The following is a 20,317-nucleotide window of genomic DNA, read 5'->3' as shown; positions in this document are numbered from 1 at the left end:
TATTTAAAAAAAATCTCAAGTAAATTCAATTTAAAAGAGGACAAAGGCGGGTAGAAGATATGTCATTTATTGGTACATTAAGGTTCTAACCCTACAAAGAATGTTTCTCAGATGTGTTATCAACCAGTGTCATTATAGTGACCCCCTTTAGTAAGTGTTGGCATTGGTGTGCTCCATGATGGTCATCATTGCCAGCCAGGTCTCCTTAGCAGTGGGGAGAATCTGATTGGCGGGCAGAATGAAACCGTAGCGACCAGTATCTCTCAGCTCAAAACCAAAGGAGTACTTGATGCCCTGGTTGTAGGTCCAGTCAATGGTACCGCCGCTAGCTTGATCTTAGAAAGAGAGAAAAAAAAATAACAACACCTGATACAATGGAGAGCAAAAAGTCTATTTAGATTTTGTTTTGATTTAACTGGATGTTGAGTATCATGTAGTCAAGGGTGTGCATGTTCAATTATGTGCAGTTGGCGGTTTACCAATGGATATGTGGTACTTACAGATGGTGTTGATAATGCTACCATATCTGTAGCGGGTGCCATACAGGGAAGCAAGGTTATTGACTGCCTTACTTGCCAGGGCGTGCTATTGGAAGAAATAAAATACGATCAACTATATACTATGTAAAATGCTTGTACTAAGGTTAATATAATGGATTCTTAAGTTATTAGAGGTAAAAACTAAGTCACTACATAGTAATAGCTATAGCTTTGCTATAATAGTAAATAGCTATAGCTATTATATATTTACTAGTTATTAGAAAAGTGAAACTTTGTTAGCATTGAGGTGTCCTTTACACCACAAACCCGAGGTGTGCCTTCTAATCCTTCTGTATTCATATCCACAGCTAACACTTGGTTAACAATGTTTTACTACAGATTTTGGTATGCAGTGACATGGTAGTTTATGTAGCCTGAATGCAAAGTGAATGTATATTCAACACATGATTATCAATGGCTGAGACAAATTAGAGTAGATATTTGTCTCTGCTAGACCCACCAGCTCTTTTTGGTCCTTAGTGGGGGTTGAAGTGTAGCCGTAGGGATAGAGGAGCATCTGGGAGTAGGCATGGATGGAGACAAATGCCTTCATGTTACCATGAGACTTCACAAAGTCCACAATGGACTTCACCTCCGACTCAGAGTGAGCAGATCGGCCACTGTAGGTCTCAGAGCAGGGGTTTTTACTGGACCCAGGACCTGAAGTACAGTAGACATGACAACAAAAGAGAATTGACAATGTTACAACCAAAACATTCAAGTACAAAAAAACTGCAGACTGGTATGACCAAACCACAACAATGGAAAAAATAAAAAAATGTCACCATTTTGTTGAAGGAGAACATCCAGTTGGATGTAACAGTGCAAAAGCGAAGTGATAACAAAACACAAAGAAGAAAAACTGCACCTTCAAAACCAGCATCCCAATTCCTGTTGGGGTCGACTCCAACACAGGAGGAGCCACTGTTGGGCTGCCTGGTCTTACGCCACATGCGGTTCTGAGTAAACAGAGAATGTCCCTGGAATGACTCGTGGTTCGCTAGTTTTAATCTACTTCATGACATAACTAGGTCAGCCGGCCAACTTTATTCAACACCAATACCTAGCAAATGTCAAATGTAACGAATATACTGCTTCATGAGAAACACAATGTATCTATATATCCCTGCCCTTATATCATATTCAGTGTTCTAGCATCAAAGAACTTACACTGTTGTGGGTGTAGTAGAAACCATCAGGGTTGGTCACAATCTCCAAAAAGATATCCATTCTGTTCAGGATTGCGGTGAGGGTGGGGTCACTACCATAGTCAGTCACGATCTACATGGTGAAAAAAATATCATTTGATATTTTTATTTATTATATATTTTCAGAGTGGTCATTTAGCCATGTGGAGACGAACAAGGACATGGTGAGATATACAAATGCAGAAGCAATTGCAGCAATGGAAATGAAAAATTGAAAGTTCAAGGCACCTTCTTAGCAAACCAGGTACCACTGGCCTGGGTGACCCACTCCCTGGAGTGGATACCGGTGTCGATCCAGATGGCGGGGCGATTGGTTCCGCCAGTGCTGAACTGGGAAAGAATAAGAGATAGAAAAAGAGAGAATAAATAGAAAGCGTCCATGTAATAACAGTTTCCATTAACTATGTAAATAATGCTAAGTCATGTGAAAAGGCTGTGTTAGAGCAAACAAATATTAACACATTTTTACCTTGAGTACATTCAGGGGACGTCCCTGGTAACTCTGGCCAATGACAACCTTGCTGACCAGTTGGGGATTCTCAGCCACTAGCATGTCCTGGAAACTGTAAATCTACAAAGACAAAGGACATAACTCTCTGTTCAACATGTGGATTTCAACTACAGGCATTTCATGGCATGTGTCAGCAGTGCATGTCATAAATATGTCATACAAAGTAAATTGCCACTTGTTACCATGTTCTGCTTCTTACTGACCTCATTGATGGTGTGGTAGTTAGAGTAGTCAAATGCATCAGTGTTTCTGGGCTCGGCAGCGCGAGAGGCCATCCGCATTTGTGTTTGCTCCTCATCCAGAACAGCCTTCCGAAAACAATGACATCAATGTTGTTATGGTGGGTTGCTACGAAGACTGCGATGAAAAATGATGACGTTATCACTTGGCATTCAGACCAATTATTGTAACTCTTGTGACAGAAGAAAAGTCGGCAAGCTGCAAAATTCCAAGTCTCACATTTGAAGAGGCACATTTCAGGACTTGACAATGTGGGGGTGGAGTTTGCAAGTCTGTAGTCTTTCGCTCTTCTCCTTCTAAGTGTTTGGAGACCCCCTACCAACCTGCAGGTCCTCGATCATGATGGTGTACTGCACATCCCTGGCCTCCAGGTAGGCTTTGACGGACTTCAGGCTGTGGAAGGGAACTCTGATGTCCACAGGGGTAGCAACATCAGTAGGCCCCCTCCAGACATCCAGCTGGGAATGAGAAGGAACAAACATATTGACTCGTCATCATTTATGGCTTGACAATATGTGAATGACATATTGAGTACATGTAATTTTTAAAATACATTTATTTGAGTGATTATATAAGATGTGTGGCCCATTGGCTCTGCAATCACAACGCACATGCAGCATCTCCATCTCAGACAGGTCATGGAGCAGAGCGAGCTGGGACTCATCCTTCGCAGTGATACGAAGGACTTGATCCCTGTGGAGACACCACAATGTCAAGACCTTGGCCAATGCTAGAGATCATATTGCAAGAGAGAAGTTGAGAGAGACTGTGATTGCTTAAAATTAGTGCTGTCAAACGATTAAAATATTTAATCGCGATTAATCACATTAATGGCATAGTTAACTCGCGATTAATCACAATTAATCGCCATTTTTATCTATTCTAAATGTCCCTTGATTTATTTTTGTCCCATTATTTTTTCTCATTTCAATGCTCTTATCAACATGGAAAAGTGGATTGGATTGCTTAGTAAGTGCAAATGTTTTTTTTTTAATTGAAAACAACATTGCAACATTGCCTGGCTTTGACGAGGGGGCGGAGAATTGGCATCAGCTGTGTGCTTGGCCATCAAGTGGTATTTCAGACAGGACGTGCTGCGATGATAGCTCAGTTCACAACGACAAAACACACAAATCAATTTGGTCTTGTCAATGGAACCATTTGGCAACTTTTTTAAAGTAACCTTTCCATTCAGAATCTTATTGGAATCCATTTCGGCGTCTCGCTCGTTGCAACAGCATGTGAAAAAAACTACAAAGTTTGCCAGGCCAAAAAGAACGTTAATCTCGCGATAAAAAAAATTAACACTGTTAAAATGGGTTTGCGTTAACGCCATTAATAACGTGTTAACTGACAGCACTACTTAAAATGTGTTGCATTCATGTATGTTGAGAAAACTCTGCTAAAGAAATGTAAACATTCTTGTGAAGATCATCTAGTTCTTGTTATTCAGAATAAGTCTCAATGAAAGATTTTGAAGCTAACACCTTCCCTACACATTACAATAAATATATAATGTATCAGAATCATTTGTTCTTAATCCTAAATGTTATTAGTGTTATTATACCACTCACTACACAGTCCAATATTATAGTTTTGCAATGAGGTTTTACGGATTCCTGAAGCCTTTCAACTCTCTACGAATGCCACTTACCCCTCAAAAGTGTCCTTGCCGAAAACGGCCACAAACAGAGCGATCAGAATGAGCAGTGTCTTCATCATGCCCAACAAAAGTGGATCTAAATTGTATATCCACCAGCTTTTATGCTTGCAGTGTGATGACACTGACCACAACCTTTCCTAAGGTTCTCGACGTGTTACACCTGCTGCTCAGTTTCCCACACCAGCCAGGACATACTGTGAAATGTTGGTTGTTTTTTGATAATTTTCCATTTCTTTTCAAATTTGGGGCCAGAGAATATGTTCTGCATGACTTATAAACCAAACACCTTTAGAGCTAGTATATTCCACATATTAATGATCCTTTCCTTCATTAAAAAATTTGAAAAAATGTGAGTGGTTAAATTAATACTTTTAACATTTTTGTAAGTCAACTGCCGTGCTCATGAGGTGTTTCTGGCGCACACCACATTATGAGGCAGACTGTTTTGATCAAATTTGTGTCACGTAATGAATTTACCTTTTTACTTTATTTCAGAAATATTCTCCGTAACTGGATTGGGGGTGAAATACCCTTAAAATCATTGTATTTGCTGTTCAATTCATATTCAAAAACAAATGGTAGAGTCAATTACAATTACCCCCTACCTACCTGCAGGTCCTTGATCATGATGGTATGGAATGAAAAGGTACACATGGTTAATCTAAAATGCATATAAATAGTCTACATTTTACAGGGTTTCACAAAAATGGATTTGAAGGTTGTGTGTGAATTGAAAAAATGTTCCGAAGAGGATTGTGAAGATTTCACCAAATGATGAACATTTGGTTGCTCTGAGTTTATTCTTTTAAACAATGATTCAACCTCCATACATTTCCACTGATAAATTAGCGGGAGTTCCTGACTTTCAGATAATCAATCATTAAAATATGGCAACAACATGAGAGAGGAGAGACAGTTCACACCTTGTGATAATATAGCCATCTTTTCTTGTCATTCATTTCACACATGATGATATGAACACACCTGAAGCTGCTTCATCTACAGACAGGTCCTGGATGACAGTTAGCTGTACCTCATCCTTCGCAATAACACAAGGGATTTGATCCCTTCAAATACATCACAAATGTGAGAATAATTAATTACGGCTGGACAGAGATGTGACTTCAGTTACAATGTGTTTTATCCAGCAAGTCATTTGGAAAGCCTACAAATGTCACTAATTCACTAATTCACTCACCCCTCTTCTTGCTGAAAACAGCCACCAATACAGTTGTCAGAATGAGCAGCCCCTTCATCTTGCCAAGCAGAGTTATGCCCTGGCCAAATAACCTCACCATGACCTTGCCTGATAAACCTGCCTTGTGTAACACTTGTGTAGCTGGCTCTGGTCTGGATCCAGCTGTGCCTCTCCTTTTCCATGTGCTTTGCCAGTGAGTGTTTGTGTTTAATACAATCATAGACAACAGTTACAATAACATATTTTACTAGGATGATTTTCCTAATTTAGTTATGTTTAATATCTGTTAATACACCTGGTTGGCAAATCCAAATCAAATCACATCAACAACATAATAATTTTAACAAACCTATCAAATGTCCAAATTGCATGGTTTTAAACAGTTCAAAACATCACAGCACAGCTGAATAATGTGTGTCAAAAAGAGATGAAGGAAGGGTTGTCTAGAAAGGCTCAATTGAACTATGGGTTCTGCAGCAGAATCAGGCCTTCATAGTACAGTGGTGAGATGGAAGCCACTCTTCAGTAAACGGCTCATGACAGCCCGCTTGGAGTTTGGTGAAATGAATTGTGTGCAGCGACGCTCACCATCCAACCTGACCAAGCTTGGATCTGCAGAGAACAATGAGAGGAGCTTCCCAAATACAGGAGAACCAAGCTTGTAGACCAATAAGACTCAAGGCTATAGTTACTGTCAAAAAAGCTTTAACACAGCGAAGGATCAGAATATATGTAATTTGTATACGATGTAAATGTAGTGTTACTATTTCTTATTTTTAAGACATTTGCAAAAATGTTTGCTTTGTCATTAAGGGGTATGAGGGAAAAAAGCTATTTAGTCATGTTGAGTTGCAGGCTGTGATGTACCAAAATTACTTTAAAGGCTGTAATGTACCAACATGTGGATAAGAGGAGGACTCTGAATGCATTCATATTGAATACTTATGCAAATATTTTAGTAAACCCTCATTTAAATACACATTTTACAAAAACACAAATGTTAAATATAAATTTTGGAGTGAACACACATTCATTTTTTTTGTCAACATGCCAAAATCATCCAATCTTCAGAGTGAAGCCTGCTGGCAGTATCCAGACAGTTCCATATTTTTTTTCTGACAATTCAAGCTTTATACTGTGAACGCATACTTTTATATTAATTTGTCCTCTAAACTGTGGATAGTTTAAGTAGGACAAATGATAATCATAGAGCACAGTGCAAATGAGCAACCAACATACTGTATGTTATAGTGTGGGAGTGAACCATGGCACGTCATTAGTTCTACAGTGTCTCCATTATGCTTTGTTATTTAAAAAATATCTGAAGTAAATTCAATTTAAAAGAGGACAAAAGCGGGTAGAAGATATGTCATTTATTGGTACATTAAGGTTCTAACCCTACAAAGAATGTTTCTCAGATGTGTTAGCAACCAGTGTCATTATAGTGACCCCCTTTAGTAAGTGTTGGCATTGGTGTGCTCCATGATGGTCATCATTGCCAGCCAGGTCTCCTTAGCAGTGGGGAGAATCTGATTGGCGGGCAGGATGAAACCGTAGCGACCAGTATCTCTCAGCTCAAATGTGTAGGAGTACTTTATGCCCTGGTTGTAAGTCCAGTCAATGGTACCGCCGCTAGCTTGATCTTAGAAAGAGAGAAAGAAAAATAACAATACCTGATACAACGGAGAGCCAAAAGTCTATTTAGATTTTGTTTTGATTTAACTGGATGTTCAATTATGTGCAGTTGGCGGTTTAACAATGGATATGTGATACTTACAGATGGTGTTGATAATGCTACCATATCTGTAGCGGGTGCCATACAGGGAAGTAAGGTTATTGACTGCCTTACTTGCCAGGGCGTGCTATTGGAAGAAATAAAATACAATAAACTAAATGTGTAACATGCTTGTACTAAGGTTAATGTAATGGATTCTTAAATTATTAAAGGTAAAAAAAAAGTATTGTAAAATGACTATCATAGTTCTTATCATCGTACTCTATATGCCTTGTTTGATTGACGACCTGTCAACAATGTAATGATAATAAAGCCAATGGCACATTAACTACCATGTCACTACATAGTAATAGCTATAGCTATACTATAATAGTAAATAGCTATAGCTATAGCTATTTACCGGTTATTAGAAAAGTGAAACTTTGTTTGGGGGAGGTTGGGTTTTCCAGGGGTAGATTAACATTGATATTGTTTTTGTAACACTTTTAACTGCCCCTTTACAGCATTGAGTTGTCCCTTTCACCACAAACCCACAGTGTGCCTTCTAACCCTTCTGTTTTCATCTCCACAACTAACACTTGCTTAACAATGTTTTACTACAGATTTTTGTATGCAGTGACATGGTAGTTTATGTAGCCTGAATGCAAAGTGAATGTATATTCAACACATGATTATCAATGGCTGAGACAAATTAGAGTAGATTTTTGTCTCTGCTAGACCCACCAGCTCTTTTTGGTCCTTAGTGGGGGTTGAAGTGTAGCCGTAGGGATAGAGGAGCATCTGGGAGTAGGCATGGATGGAGACAAATGCCTTCATGTTACCATGAGACTTCACAAAGTCCACAATGGACTTCACCTCCGACTCAGAGTGAGCAGATCGGCCACTGTAGGTCTCAGAGCAGGGGTTTTTACTGGACCCAGGACCTGAAGTACAGTAGACATGACAACAAAAGAGAATTGACAATGTTACAACCAAAACATTCAAGTACAAAAAAACTGCAGACTGTTATGACCAAACCACAACAATGGACAAAATTAAAAAATGTTGAAGGAGAACATCCAGTTGGATGTAGCAGTGGAAAAACGAAGTGAAAACACAAATAATAAATACTGCACCTCCAAAACCAGCATCCCAATTCCTGTTGGGGTCAACTCCAACACAGGAGGAGCCACTGTTGGGCTGCCTGGTCTTACGCCACATGCGGTTCTGAGTAAACAGAGAATGTCCCTGGAATGACTCGTGGTTCGCTAGTTTTAATCTACTTCATGACATAACTAGGTCAGCCGGCCAACTTTATTCAACACCAATACCTAGCAAATGTCAAATGTAACGAATATACTGCTTCATGAAAAACACAATGTATCTATATATCCCTGCCCTTATATCATATTCAGTGTTCTAGCATCAAGGAACTTACACTGTTGTGGGTGTAGTAGAAACCATCAGGGTTGGTCACAATCTCCAAAAAGATATCCATTCTGTTCAGGATTGCGGTGAGGGTGGGGTCACTACCATAGTCAGTCACAATCTACATGGTGAAAAAAATATCATTTTATATTTTTATTTTTTATATATTTTCAAAGAGAAAAGAGTGGTCATTTAGCCATGTGGAGACGAACATGGTGAGGTATACAAATGCAAAAGCAATTGCAGAAAAATTGAAAGTTCAAGGCACCTTCTTAGCAAACCAGGTACCACTGGCCTGGGTGACCCACTCCCTGGAGTGGATACCGGTGTCGATCCAGATGGCGGGGCGATTGGTTCCGCCAGTGCTGAACTGGGAAAGAATAAGAGATAGAAAAAGAGAGAATAAATAGAAAGCGTCCATGTAATAACAGTTTCCATTAACTATGTAAATAATGCTAAGTCATGTGAAAAGGCTGTGTTAGAGCAAACAAATATTAACACATTTTTACCTTGAGTACATTCAGGGGACGTCCCTGGTAACTCTGGCCAATGACAACCTTGCTGACCAGTTGGGGATTCTCAGCCACTAGCATGTCCTGGAAACTGTAAATCTACAAAGACAAAGGACATAACTCTCTGTTCAACATGTGGATTTCAACTACAGGCATTTCATGGCATGTGTCAGCAGTGCATGTCATAAATATGTCATACAAAGTAAATTGCCACTTGTTACCATGTTCTGCTTCTTACTGACCTCATTGATGGTGTGGTAGTTAGAGTAGTCAAATGCATCAGTGTTTCTGGGCTCGGCAGCGCGAGAGGCCATCCGCATTTGTGTTTGCTCCTCATCCAGAACAGCCTTCCGAAAACAATGACATCAATGTTGTTATGGTGGGTTGCTACGAAGACTGCGATGAAAAATGATGACGTTATCACTTGGCATTCAGACCAATTATTGTAACTCTTGTGACAGAAGAAAAGTCGGCAAGCTGCAAAATTCCAAGTCTCACATTTGAAGAGGCACATTTCAGGACTTGACAATGTGGGGGTGGAGTTTGCAAGTCTGTAGTCTTTCGCTCTTCTCCTTCTAAGTGTTTGGAGACCCCCTACCAACCTGCAGGTCCTCGATCATGATGGTGTACTGCACATCCCTGGCCTCCAGGTAGGCTTTGACGGACTTCAGGCTGTGGAAGGGAACTCTGATGTCCACAGGGGTAGCAACATCAGTAGGCCCCCTCCAGACATCCAGCTGGGAATGAGAAGGAACAAACATATTGACTCGTCATCATTTATGGCTTGACAATATGTGAATGACATATTGAGTACATGTAATTTTTAAAATACATTTATTTGAGTGATTATATAAGATGTGTGGCCCATTGGCTCTGCAATCACAACGCACATGCAGCATCTCCATCTCAGACAGGTCATGGAGCAGAGCGAGCTGGGACTCATCCTTCGCAGTGATACGAAGGACTTGATCCCTGTGGAGACACCACAATGTCAAGACCTTGGCCAATGCTAGAGATCATATTGCAAGAGGGAAGTTGAAAGAGACTGTGATTGCTTAAAATGTGTTGCATTCATGTACGTTGAGTAAACTCTGCTAAAGAAATGTAAACATCCTTCTGAAGATCATCTATTTCTTGTTATTCAGAATAAGTCTCCATGAAAGATTTTGAAGCTAACACCTTCCCTACACATTACAATAAATATATAATGTATCAGAACCATTTGTTTTTAATCCTAAATGTTATTAGTGTTATTATACCACTCACTACACAGTCCAATATTATATCATTGCAATGAGGTGTTATGGATTCCTGAAGCCTTTCAACTCTCTACGAATGCCACTTACCCCTCAAAAGTGTCCTTGCCGAAAACGGCCACAAACAGAGCGATCAGAATGAGCAGTGTCTTCATCATGCCCAACAAAAGTGGATCTAAACTGTATATCCACCAGCTTTTATGCTTGCAGTGTGATGACACTGCCCACAACCTTTCCTAAGGTTTTCGACGTGTTACACCTGCTGCTCAGTTTCCCACACCAGCCAGGACATACTGTGAAATGTTGGGTTGTTTTTTGATAATTTTCCATTTCTTTTAAAATTTGGGGCCAGAGAATATGTTCTGCAAACATTTTTAGAGCTACTATATTCCACATATTAATGATCCTTTCCTTCATTTAAAAATGTGTGAAAACATATGAGGGGTTAAATTAATATTTTTAACATTTTTGTAAGTCAACTGCTGTGCTGATGAGGTGTTAGTGGCGCACACCACATTATGAGGAAGACTTTTTTGATCAAATTTGTGTCACATAATGAATGTAATAGTAATGTAATTCAAACCAAATATCAAAAGTCTTCTTAAACAGCGAAACATGGAACTACAAAAGATTCTTACTTTCACAAAGTGACACTTTGTACAATATCCTAGTTCCAATTTACATAATTCACTTTCAGTTCCAAACACCCAACATTTGGTATCTGTTATTATTTGAGTCAATGCTAAAATGAAATTGGATTTGGAAAATATGTTTATTAGCAAGGAGAGTTGTACACTTTTCTAGATCTCTCTGACTCAACAGTTTTATAGCCTTACGCAATACAGCTGATAACACCAGTACCAGAATAGGCAGTTTTTTCCAACTCAGGAAGTGTATTATTCATTAACAGAGAAGTCTGAAAGACACACCTAAAAACACACAGAATACTACTCTAAATTACTTAAATCTGCTTCATCTGTCAATGAGCTATCAAAGCTATACTTTGTTTTGAAAATTGATTTAAAATGGAAATTTAAAACTGACTTTCTCAATGAATTATATTAATCTAAAATAAGGATTGATGTATAATCATAAAAATATAGCATCAGATACTTTTAGTTTGATCCTGAAAAATCTATCATTGACACTGGCTTTGTTGATCCAATTTGTGTCACACTGTATGTTGACAGTTACAGGTACTCATCAGCATACAACTAAAATCATGTTAATTGAACTACATTATAACCTACATACCAATATACTAGTCTTTTTCACATACAACACCATTTCCACACATCTCTTCTCCTTGGGTGAGGCAGTATGTTTCTTTTGAAAAGGCAAGCTGATGCACCGGAAGTTCTGAACCACATCATTACACACTTCCTACAACTGCTGACACTGCTGTGCGCAAGTTACATTTATATATTTGCTTTACTGTGAGTAAGCCATAGTGTAAATTGATGATTACATGTATAACTTGCAATGGGGTGTAGTATAACACAAAAAAACTTGTGCTGCAGTCATAAGAGTCAAAGCTCCAGCTCTCAAGACAGTGTGAGAAGTTTATGCTGCTGATCTTCATAACAAATGTGGAGCATATGTAGGCCTACTTTTCCAATAATGGCATACTGCACATTGAATGATGTGTGTTCTAAATGTTAGAAAAAATACTATCCCAAAATTAATCAACTCAGCGCCAAACTTGTAAGTGTGACATGGCATAATGTATAAACGAATGGCATAAACGAACAGGCATCCTAAACACGAGGAATAAAAGAAACTCCTTTCGCTGACTCCCATTGGTCAAGAGTATAAGATAGCGGAAGTCAGACTGTTTCGTCACCAGGGCAGTGTATTCGAAGATTGATGAAAACTGCCCGGCGGGGAAGCGAAGTAAACTCACCAAAAGCCCACTGATTTGTCTTAGACATTATAAATAAGATTCTGTCTTTACGGTTTGGTATACTAAAAAGGACATAAAATGGAGGTGGAGAAAGAAGTAAAGAAGGTAAGATTTGGCATCGTTTGAAACTTTTTAAGAGAATGGAATGGGTAACGCCCTTAAAAGGTGTAGTCTAGCTGCCTGAGTACTGTAGCCAACAGAATGAACCAACCTTTAGCAGTACAGGACAGGTGGCTGACAACTACATACACTACATTTATTCTCTTCTTCTTCTCCTTTTTTGTACATGTCTTATTTTAAAATAACGGTCCACTTAAAGTCCTGTTCAAACGAGGTGCTGATTCATGTCTCATCCATCCTTTGTCGTTGTAGCTGTGCTGTGTTTGTTTTGGGTGTCCCGTCCTGTCCACTCAAAGCGCATTTATTGAGCTAGCAGGACTACACGTATGCTCATATCTATTATTGCAAAATGCAAGCGGATACTTCGAGTCAACCATAAAATATTACAGGAGAACTTTGCAGCTAAAGCTACGCCGAGAGAAAGCTACCACTGAGAGAAAGTGCATGTCTTGAAGCACAGATAGCTAGCACCCCCTAATCCCCTTTTGAGGCGTAACGTTTGCATTTGGGGTCTCGTATTGTCAATAATGCTAGTTGGTTTGTTTTTTCGTTCTACATTATGAGCAACAGCACCACGTTCTGACACAAGTAGCTCTAGCTAAATGTGGTTAATGTAATGAATTTACACGAAATCTTTTGTATTTTGCCCATCATGTGCTGAAGGGCCACTATGACGACGTATCAAAACATTATTTAATTGCAGGACATCATTTAGCAGACGCTTCATCCAAAGCGACGTACAAATAGTGCACATAAAAAGTACAGTAATAGATCAAGGGTCAAAAGTGCATAGAGTTCAACTGTATTTGATGTTATAATCCCTAAACTTCTGTATTCACTAGCCTCATCGTAAAACGGAAGAATCGTGTACCATACCCAGTGTAATGTATTAAAACAAATAGTCACTATCAATTTCGTCGGCCCACCTCGGAAATGTGTGGCACAGTCTTCTGACCAGGCCTCATTGCAGAATGAGTCACTCACATGGTAGCTGAAAGTAAATATAGAAAGGTGACAACATTCGTGACTAACTACCACTTAAGCTGCTCAGGACCCAGTCCTTGATCAATGTTCCACTCTAATTTACCATAAAAGGAACTTCCTAAATCATTTCCAGTTCACCATTGGGATTCCAAGTGACTAACCTAAATATTTAGATTCAGCCAACTGCAGAAAAATTTACTCAAGTACTCTTGGAGGGACCTGCGACTTTTGTCTTTTTCAAGATTCAGAGAGATGTAGATTGGCTGACTAGACTGACAGTCTATTGATAAGTAAATACGGCTGTTTTAATAATACAAACATTGGTTTTGTTTTGCAGATGACCCTGGGGCACGACTTTGGTGCTGGGGCTGCGTGTCTGAAATGCAAGGACAAATGCGAGGGTTTCGAGCTGCACTTTTGGAGGTCTGTATTTCTCTGTCCTGTCAACATGTCTTCCTTTTGAATTGGGACATGTAGGCTAGTCCCCATAAACAGAGTTTGACCAGCAGGTGTACCTGGCAGACACCTGTTTCACCATGCATCCATTTTCTAAACCAATGTGTCATGGAAAAATAGCTAATGGAAAATGTTGAAATCATAATTACGGTGTGACATGTTACGGTATTATGGTATTTTACACCAAAAACATTTTAATCATCAATGCTTTCCTTCCACCTCACAGATCTCCCTATCGACCCCTGACCTACATACCCGTTAAGCTGTAGTAGTCCAGCAACTCTTTGTCTTTTGGCTTAAGTGATAGTGTAGTGATAGTCATTTTCATATACTGATGTAAGAGCTGCCTTTCCAGTTTTATTCTGTATTTACAGGCCAGCTCTTGCCGTAGCATGTCTTGCAGTCCTAGCTAATGACCTAGTCCTTCTTTTCCTATCTGAGGTATGTTATACAGAGACAAGCCAGTGTCGCTGAAATTATGAGTGAAGCATCCTTCATTGAATTTTAGGTTGCAATACGCATGTGAAAACAAGGCAAAAGATAGTGGACACCAGGATTATGCTTGTTTTCCCCTTAGAGCTCCACCAAATGCCAATGATCCATCTCGTTACACACTCAGGCTGACACATGACTATCATCAGTTCACAAGATAGGTTCAAACAGGAACACATACTATGTCAAGGAATTAATTAATAAGGCAAAATAGGATCTGTTGATTGTGATGCAAATGCAATCCTTTATTCCCCCGACAATGAAAATAGTTCAGACATTGAAACTGCTAAACCATTGAAAATATTGAAACCAAATTAATGTCCTCACTTCCACAGATCCTATGCATAAAACGTGGCAGACATTCTAGCATCAAATCAGGTATCAAGACGATCTCTTCCCTTGTTTTCCCCTATCAGAAAGATCTGCCGGAACTGCAAGTGTGGCCTGACTGAACACGACGTCCAGATGAACTCTGAAGAAAACAAGAAAGTGGGCAAGCTGTTTGAGGACACCAAGTACACGGGCCTCATCGCCAAGCTGAAGACGGACGGCGTCCCCACATACAAGGGCAACATGGTCACCATCACCCTGGCAAGACCTTCCACTGCTGCTGTCGTGCCACCTCAGGCCACTGCCTCAGCTGGTCCCGGCGCAGGTGCCAGTACGGTACCCGCACACACAATTCCAGCCAATATCACACCAGTGAAGGCAAATTCCGTGCCAGTGAAGCCCAATGCTGTATCAGCCAACGTGGTGCCAGTCAAGAAGGATGCCGCCCAATCGGTCACTTACGAGTGGGTGCCGCCGGGAGCTAACCAGTACCTGGTAAGGATACGGTGCCCTGAATATTTGCATTGCCCATTTGTTTTATCATTAATTCATACGTGTATGTAGGGTTGCATATGTGTGGTAAATCCCCAGAATGGAATAAAAAAACATTAATTAAACATGAATTAAATAAGCAAGGTAATAAATAAAGGTTTAGTAAAAAGTATATTCGATAAGTTGAGTGCTTGCAGCACAATGAAAAGAGGCTTCCAGCACAGTGTGTTATTTCCTACACCACACGTACAGAAAGTTCTTAGCATACCCAACTGAAGACATTCTGTACTGGATTTAGGCGAAGAAGCACGTATTCTGTTAAATTTGGATTATATTAGTGCCTACATACTATGTAGTTCTGTTTTCCTAGCTTATGTTTTGCTTTCATACCGTAATATCTATGTTTTAGCTTGATTTAGCATGCTATAGAATGAATGTTTAATTAAACTACTGACAATTATGTCTGCATATGGAATGCAAGAGTTCCTGTTAAATCCAGACAATTATCATGGAAAGTTTTCACCCTGAAAAATTAAATAGCTAGATATTTTGTGTAATATCTCAGCAGCTCTCTCACATCAGTAGGCCTTCATTTTAGTCACGAGCCTAGGGGAGGTGAACTTTAACTCCTTTTTGCCCGATCTTTCTCACCATCTGTCTCTGTCTGTTTCATAGAATCTCCCTTTCCACGTCCAAATATCCCTCCCTTCCCAGGTTCTTACCTAATCAGTAGTTCCTCTCCGCTTGGGCCCACAGGCGGTGCGCTACATTGAGTTACTGCCGCCAGAGAGGCGCCCAGTGGCCGGTACAGTGGGAGCGGCCTACCGTCGGCAGCAGATGGCCCACCAGCTGCCTGAGCACGACCAGGACCCGTCCATGTGCCACGAACTGAGCCCTGGCGAGGTCAAGCAGATGCAGCAGTTTGTTCGCAAGTACAAAGACGAGGCCCTGGGGGTGGGAGACCTCTGTCTGCCTGAGACGATGGTTCCAGGAGGCCCCGGGGCTGCCGGAGGACCAGGGCCAGAGAACAGACCTGGAGGTCTTGGCGAAGGTGGAGTTGCGGTTGGGCCGGGAGCTGGAGCGGGGGGGGTCAATGCTGGAGCTGGCTATGGTCCTGGAGCTGGTGGGGCTGGGGTTGAGAACAGGGATGGAACTGTGGGCTCTGGTGCTATACTCACCGGACACCCTTGCCAGGGGGTGAGGCCTGTCGGTGGGCCTGTGACCAGATTTCCAGAGAGCGTAGGGTCTGGAGGGCCTGGTAGTCTTCGGGCAGCACAGACTGTGAGTCCTGGGGTTGGGGGTCTTGGGGTTGGGGGTCCTGGGGCTCCTGGGGTTGGGGGTCCTGGCGTAGGGGGTCCTGGGGTAGGGGGTCCTGGGGCTCCTGGGGTTGGGGGTCCTGGGGTAGGGGGTCCTGGGGTAGGGGGTCCTGGGGCTCCTGGGATTGGGGGGGTTGGGGGTCCTGGGGGATATGGAGAGACAGGGGACATGGGCACTGCCACTGGAGCTGGAGCCATTGGAACACCAGGAGCCCTCAGTGGCCACACAACAGAGTTGCCTGGACAGACCTTTGTAAGTATGACTCAGAACGCACGTGTGACATCGTTGTGTTCATGTAAGCTTGTGCGTGGCTGTGATGTGTGTGCGTGAGATGGGCTGACCAGGGAGGTGGGTTACTGCAGACACAGAGAGCTTTGTTCAACTGATGGTTAAAGACCCCAGAGTATCGCTAACAATGCACTGACTATCTGAGATGAAGAACTGAAGACAGGCTTTGAGACTTAGGTTTTGAGACAATGTATACTAATGCTTCACAATGTGTTACCAATATGTTCAGCCTCTAAAGACTAATGAATGAACTAGGTTGCAATTTTCAAACAGTATCTTCAGCCTCCATCGAAAACTGGCACTCAAACTTTCATGAAAAGAGAATATCTTGAAACTCTGTTCAATGTGGCAGTGTCATGTTTCAGTAGTTGGTTGATGGATCTGTAGGAGTGTCATCTGTATGTGTGTCTCACTAAATAAACTGATCCCATTTAACCTGGTCTCAGTAACACCAAATGGGTTGAAGGTACCTTTTGGATGTGCTTCAATGGGACTTTATTCATAAACTGGCCACAAGGTGGAGCTAGAAGGGAAATTATGGGTAATGACACTCACCCGTGATGTTTTTTTGTTATGCTTAGCATCAAATCAATTTGTTTGGTTGGAATTTGCGATTAGTCATGTCTGGGGGAAAAACAGTGTAATTGAGCTCTGGTTTAACTTACCCAATTATCACTTATTTCAAGCCCCCATATGAAGTTACTTACTCCCATTGAATGAATGGATTTTGATCACAACAGCTGTCAGGCAGTGTCAAAATGTGCATTGGAAAAAATGAACGTAGTCACGGTGATATTGGGGAACAGAAGTGGCATTGGTTTAGTGAGACACAAATGTAAATGAACACATTTAAACGTAACTCAACCCTGATCATATTGATATACCCTGATATTGACTGTTCCACATCCTCTTATTCACCTTTTCTACCACCTGTCCCTTTTCATCTCTTCTGCCTCCATCCTTACCGCCCCTTTTCCCATCAACCATCCATCTCCCCACCCCGCCATCTTTCCCCCCTCTCTATCGCTCTGTCCCCTTACTCCTCTTCCTCCTTCCATCTTTGCCTCCTACCCGTTCCTCCCTCCAGTCCTGCCACCAGTGCCAGCTGCCCATGCGACAGGGTGAACCAGCGGTGTATGCGGAGCGGGCTGGATATGACAAGCTGTGGCACCCCGGCTGCTTCGTATGCTGCACCTGCAGCGAGCTGCTGGTGGACATGATCTACTTCTGGAAGAAGGGCAAGCTTTACTGCGGCCGTCACTATGGAGACAGTGAGAAGCCCCGCTGTGGTGGCTGTGATGAGGTGACTTGGGGGTTAGACTTGCAGTCCTAGCTAGTCCTTGGGCGGCAATTTTTTTCCAGCTGTCAGTTATATTCCTAGATATCACATCGACCCTTTGATTCTGTACTAAATACATGGTATTCTGTTTTAACTGTTTGTGTGTGTGTGTGTGTGTTACGTAGCTCATCTTCAGTAATGAGTACACACAGGCGGAGGGACAGAACTGGCACCTGAAGCACTTCTGCTGCTTTGACTGTGACTGCGTGCTGGCCGGGGAGACCTACGTTATGGAGAACGACAAGCCTGTCTGCAAGCCCTGCTACATGAAGAGCCACGCTGTGGTTAGTCCGGGTTGGGCAGCTTGAGTATGCATATACACATGGGCCATAAGGGTTAAAACACTAAGCCTGCACTTTAACCGCCCCTCTCTCCAGAAGTGTGTGGCTTGCCAGAACCCGGTGGAGCCGGAGGCCCAGCGCGTCTCCTACGGGGAGCACCACTGGCACGCCGAGCCCGACTGCTTCCAGTGCTCCTGCTGCTCCAAGTGCCTCGTCGGCCAGCGTTTCATGGCCATGCAGGGCATGCTCTTCTGCTCGGTGGAGTGCAAGAAGAAGACCCTGGCCTAGGGACGGGCCTGGTTGGAAGTTCCAAACCCTGTCCAGACAACATTAGATGGGTCAAGTCTGGACTGATCAAAAGGGTTGATTCAAGCCAACCGGTGTTGCTCTAGGTTGTCAAGTCTTCCATCAGTTACTAGCCAAGGCCTGCTGGCTTGTGCCAGCTAGCTTGCTAGCTAACTGTAGAGTTTTCTTATCAAGTGAAATTGAACTAAACCTGTGTAGAATTCCTCTGATGGACTTTCTTTTATTTTTTTTCATACTTCTCCTTTAGACTATTTGAATCTTTATATTGAATCTTGAGGATGCATATTACATCAAAACAAAACCAGCACACTCAGTGGTGAAACAAATACTGCCTTAATATAGATCTATCCATGCCTTCTGTTGCCCATGGAAGGTTCCATTCCGTCTCACTTTACATGGGACTTTTTCTTCTATTCTTTAATGAGATTACGTTTGTCAACCTTAGACATTTCAGTCTATTTTCAGGACTGTCCTTCGATGGAAGCAGCTGTTAGTATTCTATAAAGTGCTATGGTACTATGCCACTGATCTGCAATGCTTTTTCTAGAAGGCACAAAGAATGTACTACTGATGTCCACATCTATGCAGTTGAATCTTTAGCGATAGCAGTACACTTTGATAGCAATATTTGCTCAAGAGAAAACAAGTGCTTTATTGTTGTTCTTTTAATTTCACTGCAATATGGCATTATCTGATGCAACGGGTCCGGTACAATGAAAACGCTTAATGCATGTTATGTAGACTACAACATTTCCAGACTACAATGAAACAATGTACTAATTGATATGAGGACCAACTATGTACAGTGCAATGCAAATAAGCAAAGATAACCACTTTTTAATTTTTTTCTTTTATCAGTTCTTATGTACTGTGTCTACCTTACCTACCCCCTCTTTGCACTTTCATATTTTTTTCTGCACTCTTAACAACCCTAATAAATGTTTTTTTTGTTGCAATAATTACCTCATGCCTAGTTCATATTCACAGGTCTTGTAACCGGAGGCGTTAACAACAGATCACTTACTACAACTCCACTTGTGCGAATGGCTCCTAATGTGTTAACACACTCAACCAAACCTTACTAAGGGGCTCGGCTAGCATAGCAGCCCTATTGCATCAATGGGACTTCTGTATGTAGTAGGGACGGCTCATGGAAAATCCACCTCAGACTGGATTGTCTTTTCACCCACTCTGGAAGCAGTGGGACAATTCAAGGAAGCCCAAACACTTGGAGGAACCTGAACGGCAGCTCAATGTAATTTCCCTTCTCTTCCATAATGCATGTGTCCAGCCTACCAGCCTCTTGTTAAAACGCAAGTATATCTGCCTACTTCAGGGTTAGGGAAGGGACATTTGGGAGAGGTTCTCATGGTATTCTTTCCTTTGATGATTTGAAATTGTGCATTGTGGTTAGTTCCCCGCCCCCACCCATACACATACACACAAAAACTCTATAATATTACACTATAACTTGTTTTTTTCCCTCTATGCTAATCGTTACTTAATGTGCTGATTCATTTTCATGGTTCTCAACGCCTACAGAAGGTCCAGCAGTGTGTTGTGTGCTGTAGAGAGAGATGCATGGGAAGGAGACATGCCGACTGCCCCAGATTGTAAACAGGTGCTGAGCCAGGACATTCGGTGTTACCGGTCCATTCCAGTCTGTGGTCCCGTCTGGACCTCCTCGGGATGCACTCCCTGGATCGACATTGGAGTCAGTAGTGCCTTCTTCCTCCTCAA

General features: G+C 41.7%; 3 protein-coding genes across 3 annotated transcripts; 1 reads left to right on the top strand and 2 right to left on the bottom strand.

The window, feature by feature from the left end:
* Positions 1 to 51: 51 nt before the first annotated feature.
* Positions 52 to 4,258, bottom strand: LOC134020945 (carboxypeptidase A1-like). Its single transcript, XM_062461319.1, has 11 exons — positions 4,153 to 4,258; positions 3,110 to 3,191; positions 2,822 to 2,956; positions 2,462 to 2,566; positions 2,217 to 2,318; positions 1,976 to 2,077; positions 1,710 to 1,820; positions 1,408 to 1,498; positions 1,000 to 1,199; positions 501 to 585; positions 52 to 335 (listed from the first exon to the last, which is right to left on the bottom strand). Exons 1-11 carry the CDS (start codon positions 4,218 to 4,220, stop codon positions 148 to 150), a joined length of 1,269 nt encoding a protein of 422 aa, XP_062317303.1. The 5' UTR covers positions 4,221 to 4,258; the 3' UTR covers positions 52 to 147.
* Positions 4,259 to 6,717: 2,459 nt separating this feature from the next.
* Positions 6,718 to 10,508, bottom strand: LOC134020944 (carboxypeptidase A1-like). Its single transcript, XM_062461318.1, has 11 exons — positions 10,360 to 10,508; positions 9,904 to 9,985; positions 9,616 to 9,750; positions 9,256 to 9,360; positions 9,011 to 9,112; positions 8,770 to 8,871; positions 8,512 to 8,622; positions 8,210 to 8,300; positions 7,818 to 8,017; positions 7,137 to 7,221; positions 6,718 to 7,001 (listed from the first exon to the last, which is right to left on the bottom strand). Exons 1-11 carry the CDS (start codon positions 10,425 to 10,427, stop codon positions 6,814 to 6,816), a joined length of 1,269 nt encoding a protein of 422 aa, XP_062317302.1. The 5' UTR covers positions 10,428 to 10,508; the 3' UTR covers positions 6,718 to 6,813.
* A 1,587-nt stretch (positions 10,509 to 12,095) lies between these two features.
* Positions 12,096 to 19,527, top strand: tes (testis derived transcript (3 LIM domains)). The gene is made up of 7 exons (XM_062460772.1): positions 12,096 to 12,277; positions 13,614 to 13,699; positions 14,641 to 15,049; positions 15,803 to 16,615; positions 17,739 to 17,954; positions 18,116 to 18,274; positions 18,368 to 19,527. The coding sequence occupies exons 1-7, from the start codon at positions 12,251 to 12,253 to the stop codon at positions 18,557 to 18,559; spliced, it is 1,902 nt and encodes a 633-aa protein (XP_062316756.1). The 5' UTR covers positions 12,096 to 12,250; the 3' UTR covers positions 18,560 to 19,527.
* The last annotated feature ends 790 nt before the right edge of the window (positions 19,528 to 20,317 follow it).

The sequence above is a fragment of the Osmerus eperlanus genome, chromosome 5 (genome assembly GCF_963692335.1).
Source record: "Osmerus eperlanus chromosome 5, fOsmEpe2.1, whole genome shotgun sequence".
Lineage (NCBI taxonomy): Eukaryota > Metazoa > Chordata > Actinopteri > Osmeriformes > Osmeridae > Osmerus > Osmerus eperlanus.
This window is presented reverse-complemented; position numbering and strand designations above follow the sequence as displayed.

Excerpts from the sequence above, each read along its gene's own strand:
- LOC134020944 (XM_062461318.1), bottom strand. The coding sequence starts at position 10,427 with ATGATGAAGACACTGCTCATTCTGATCGCTCTGTTTGTGGCCGTTTTC. Across the intron at positions 8,872-9,010 it reads GTCCCCTGAATGTACTCAAG|TTCAGCACTGGCGGAACCAA; the intron begins GTAAAAATGTGT and ends ATTCTTTCCCAG. Across the intron at positions 8,018-8,209 it reads TTGGGATGCTGGTTTTGGAG|GTCCTGGGTCCAGTAAAAAC; the intron begins GTGCAGTATTTA and ends ACTGTACTTCAG.
- LOC134020945 (XM_062461319.1), bottom strand. The coding sequence starts at position 4,220 with ATGATGAAGACACTGCTCATTCTGATCGCTCTGTTTGTGGCCGTTTTC. Across the intron at positions 2,957-3,109 it reads CTGAGATGGAGATGCTGCAT|CTGGATGTCTGGAGGGGGCC; the intron begins GTGCGTTGTGAT and ends TCTCATTCCCAG. Across the intron at positions 1,499-1,709 it reads TCTACTACACCCACAACAGT|AACCGCATGTGGCGTAAGAC; the intron begins GTAAGTTCTTTG and ends CTGTTTACTCAG.
- tes (XM_062460772.1), top strand. The coding sequence starts at position 12,251 with ATGGAGGTGGAGAAAGAAGTAAAGAAG. Across the intron at positions 13,700-14,640 it reads TTCGAGCTGCACTTTTGGAG|AAAGATCTGCCGGAACTGCA; the intron begins GTCTGTATTTCT and ends TTCCCCTATCAG. Across the intron at positions 15,050-15,802 it reads CGGGAGCTAACCAGTACCTG|GCGGTGCGCTACATTGAGTT; the intron begins GTAAGGATACGG and ends TTGGGCCCACAG.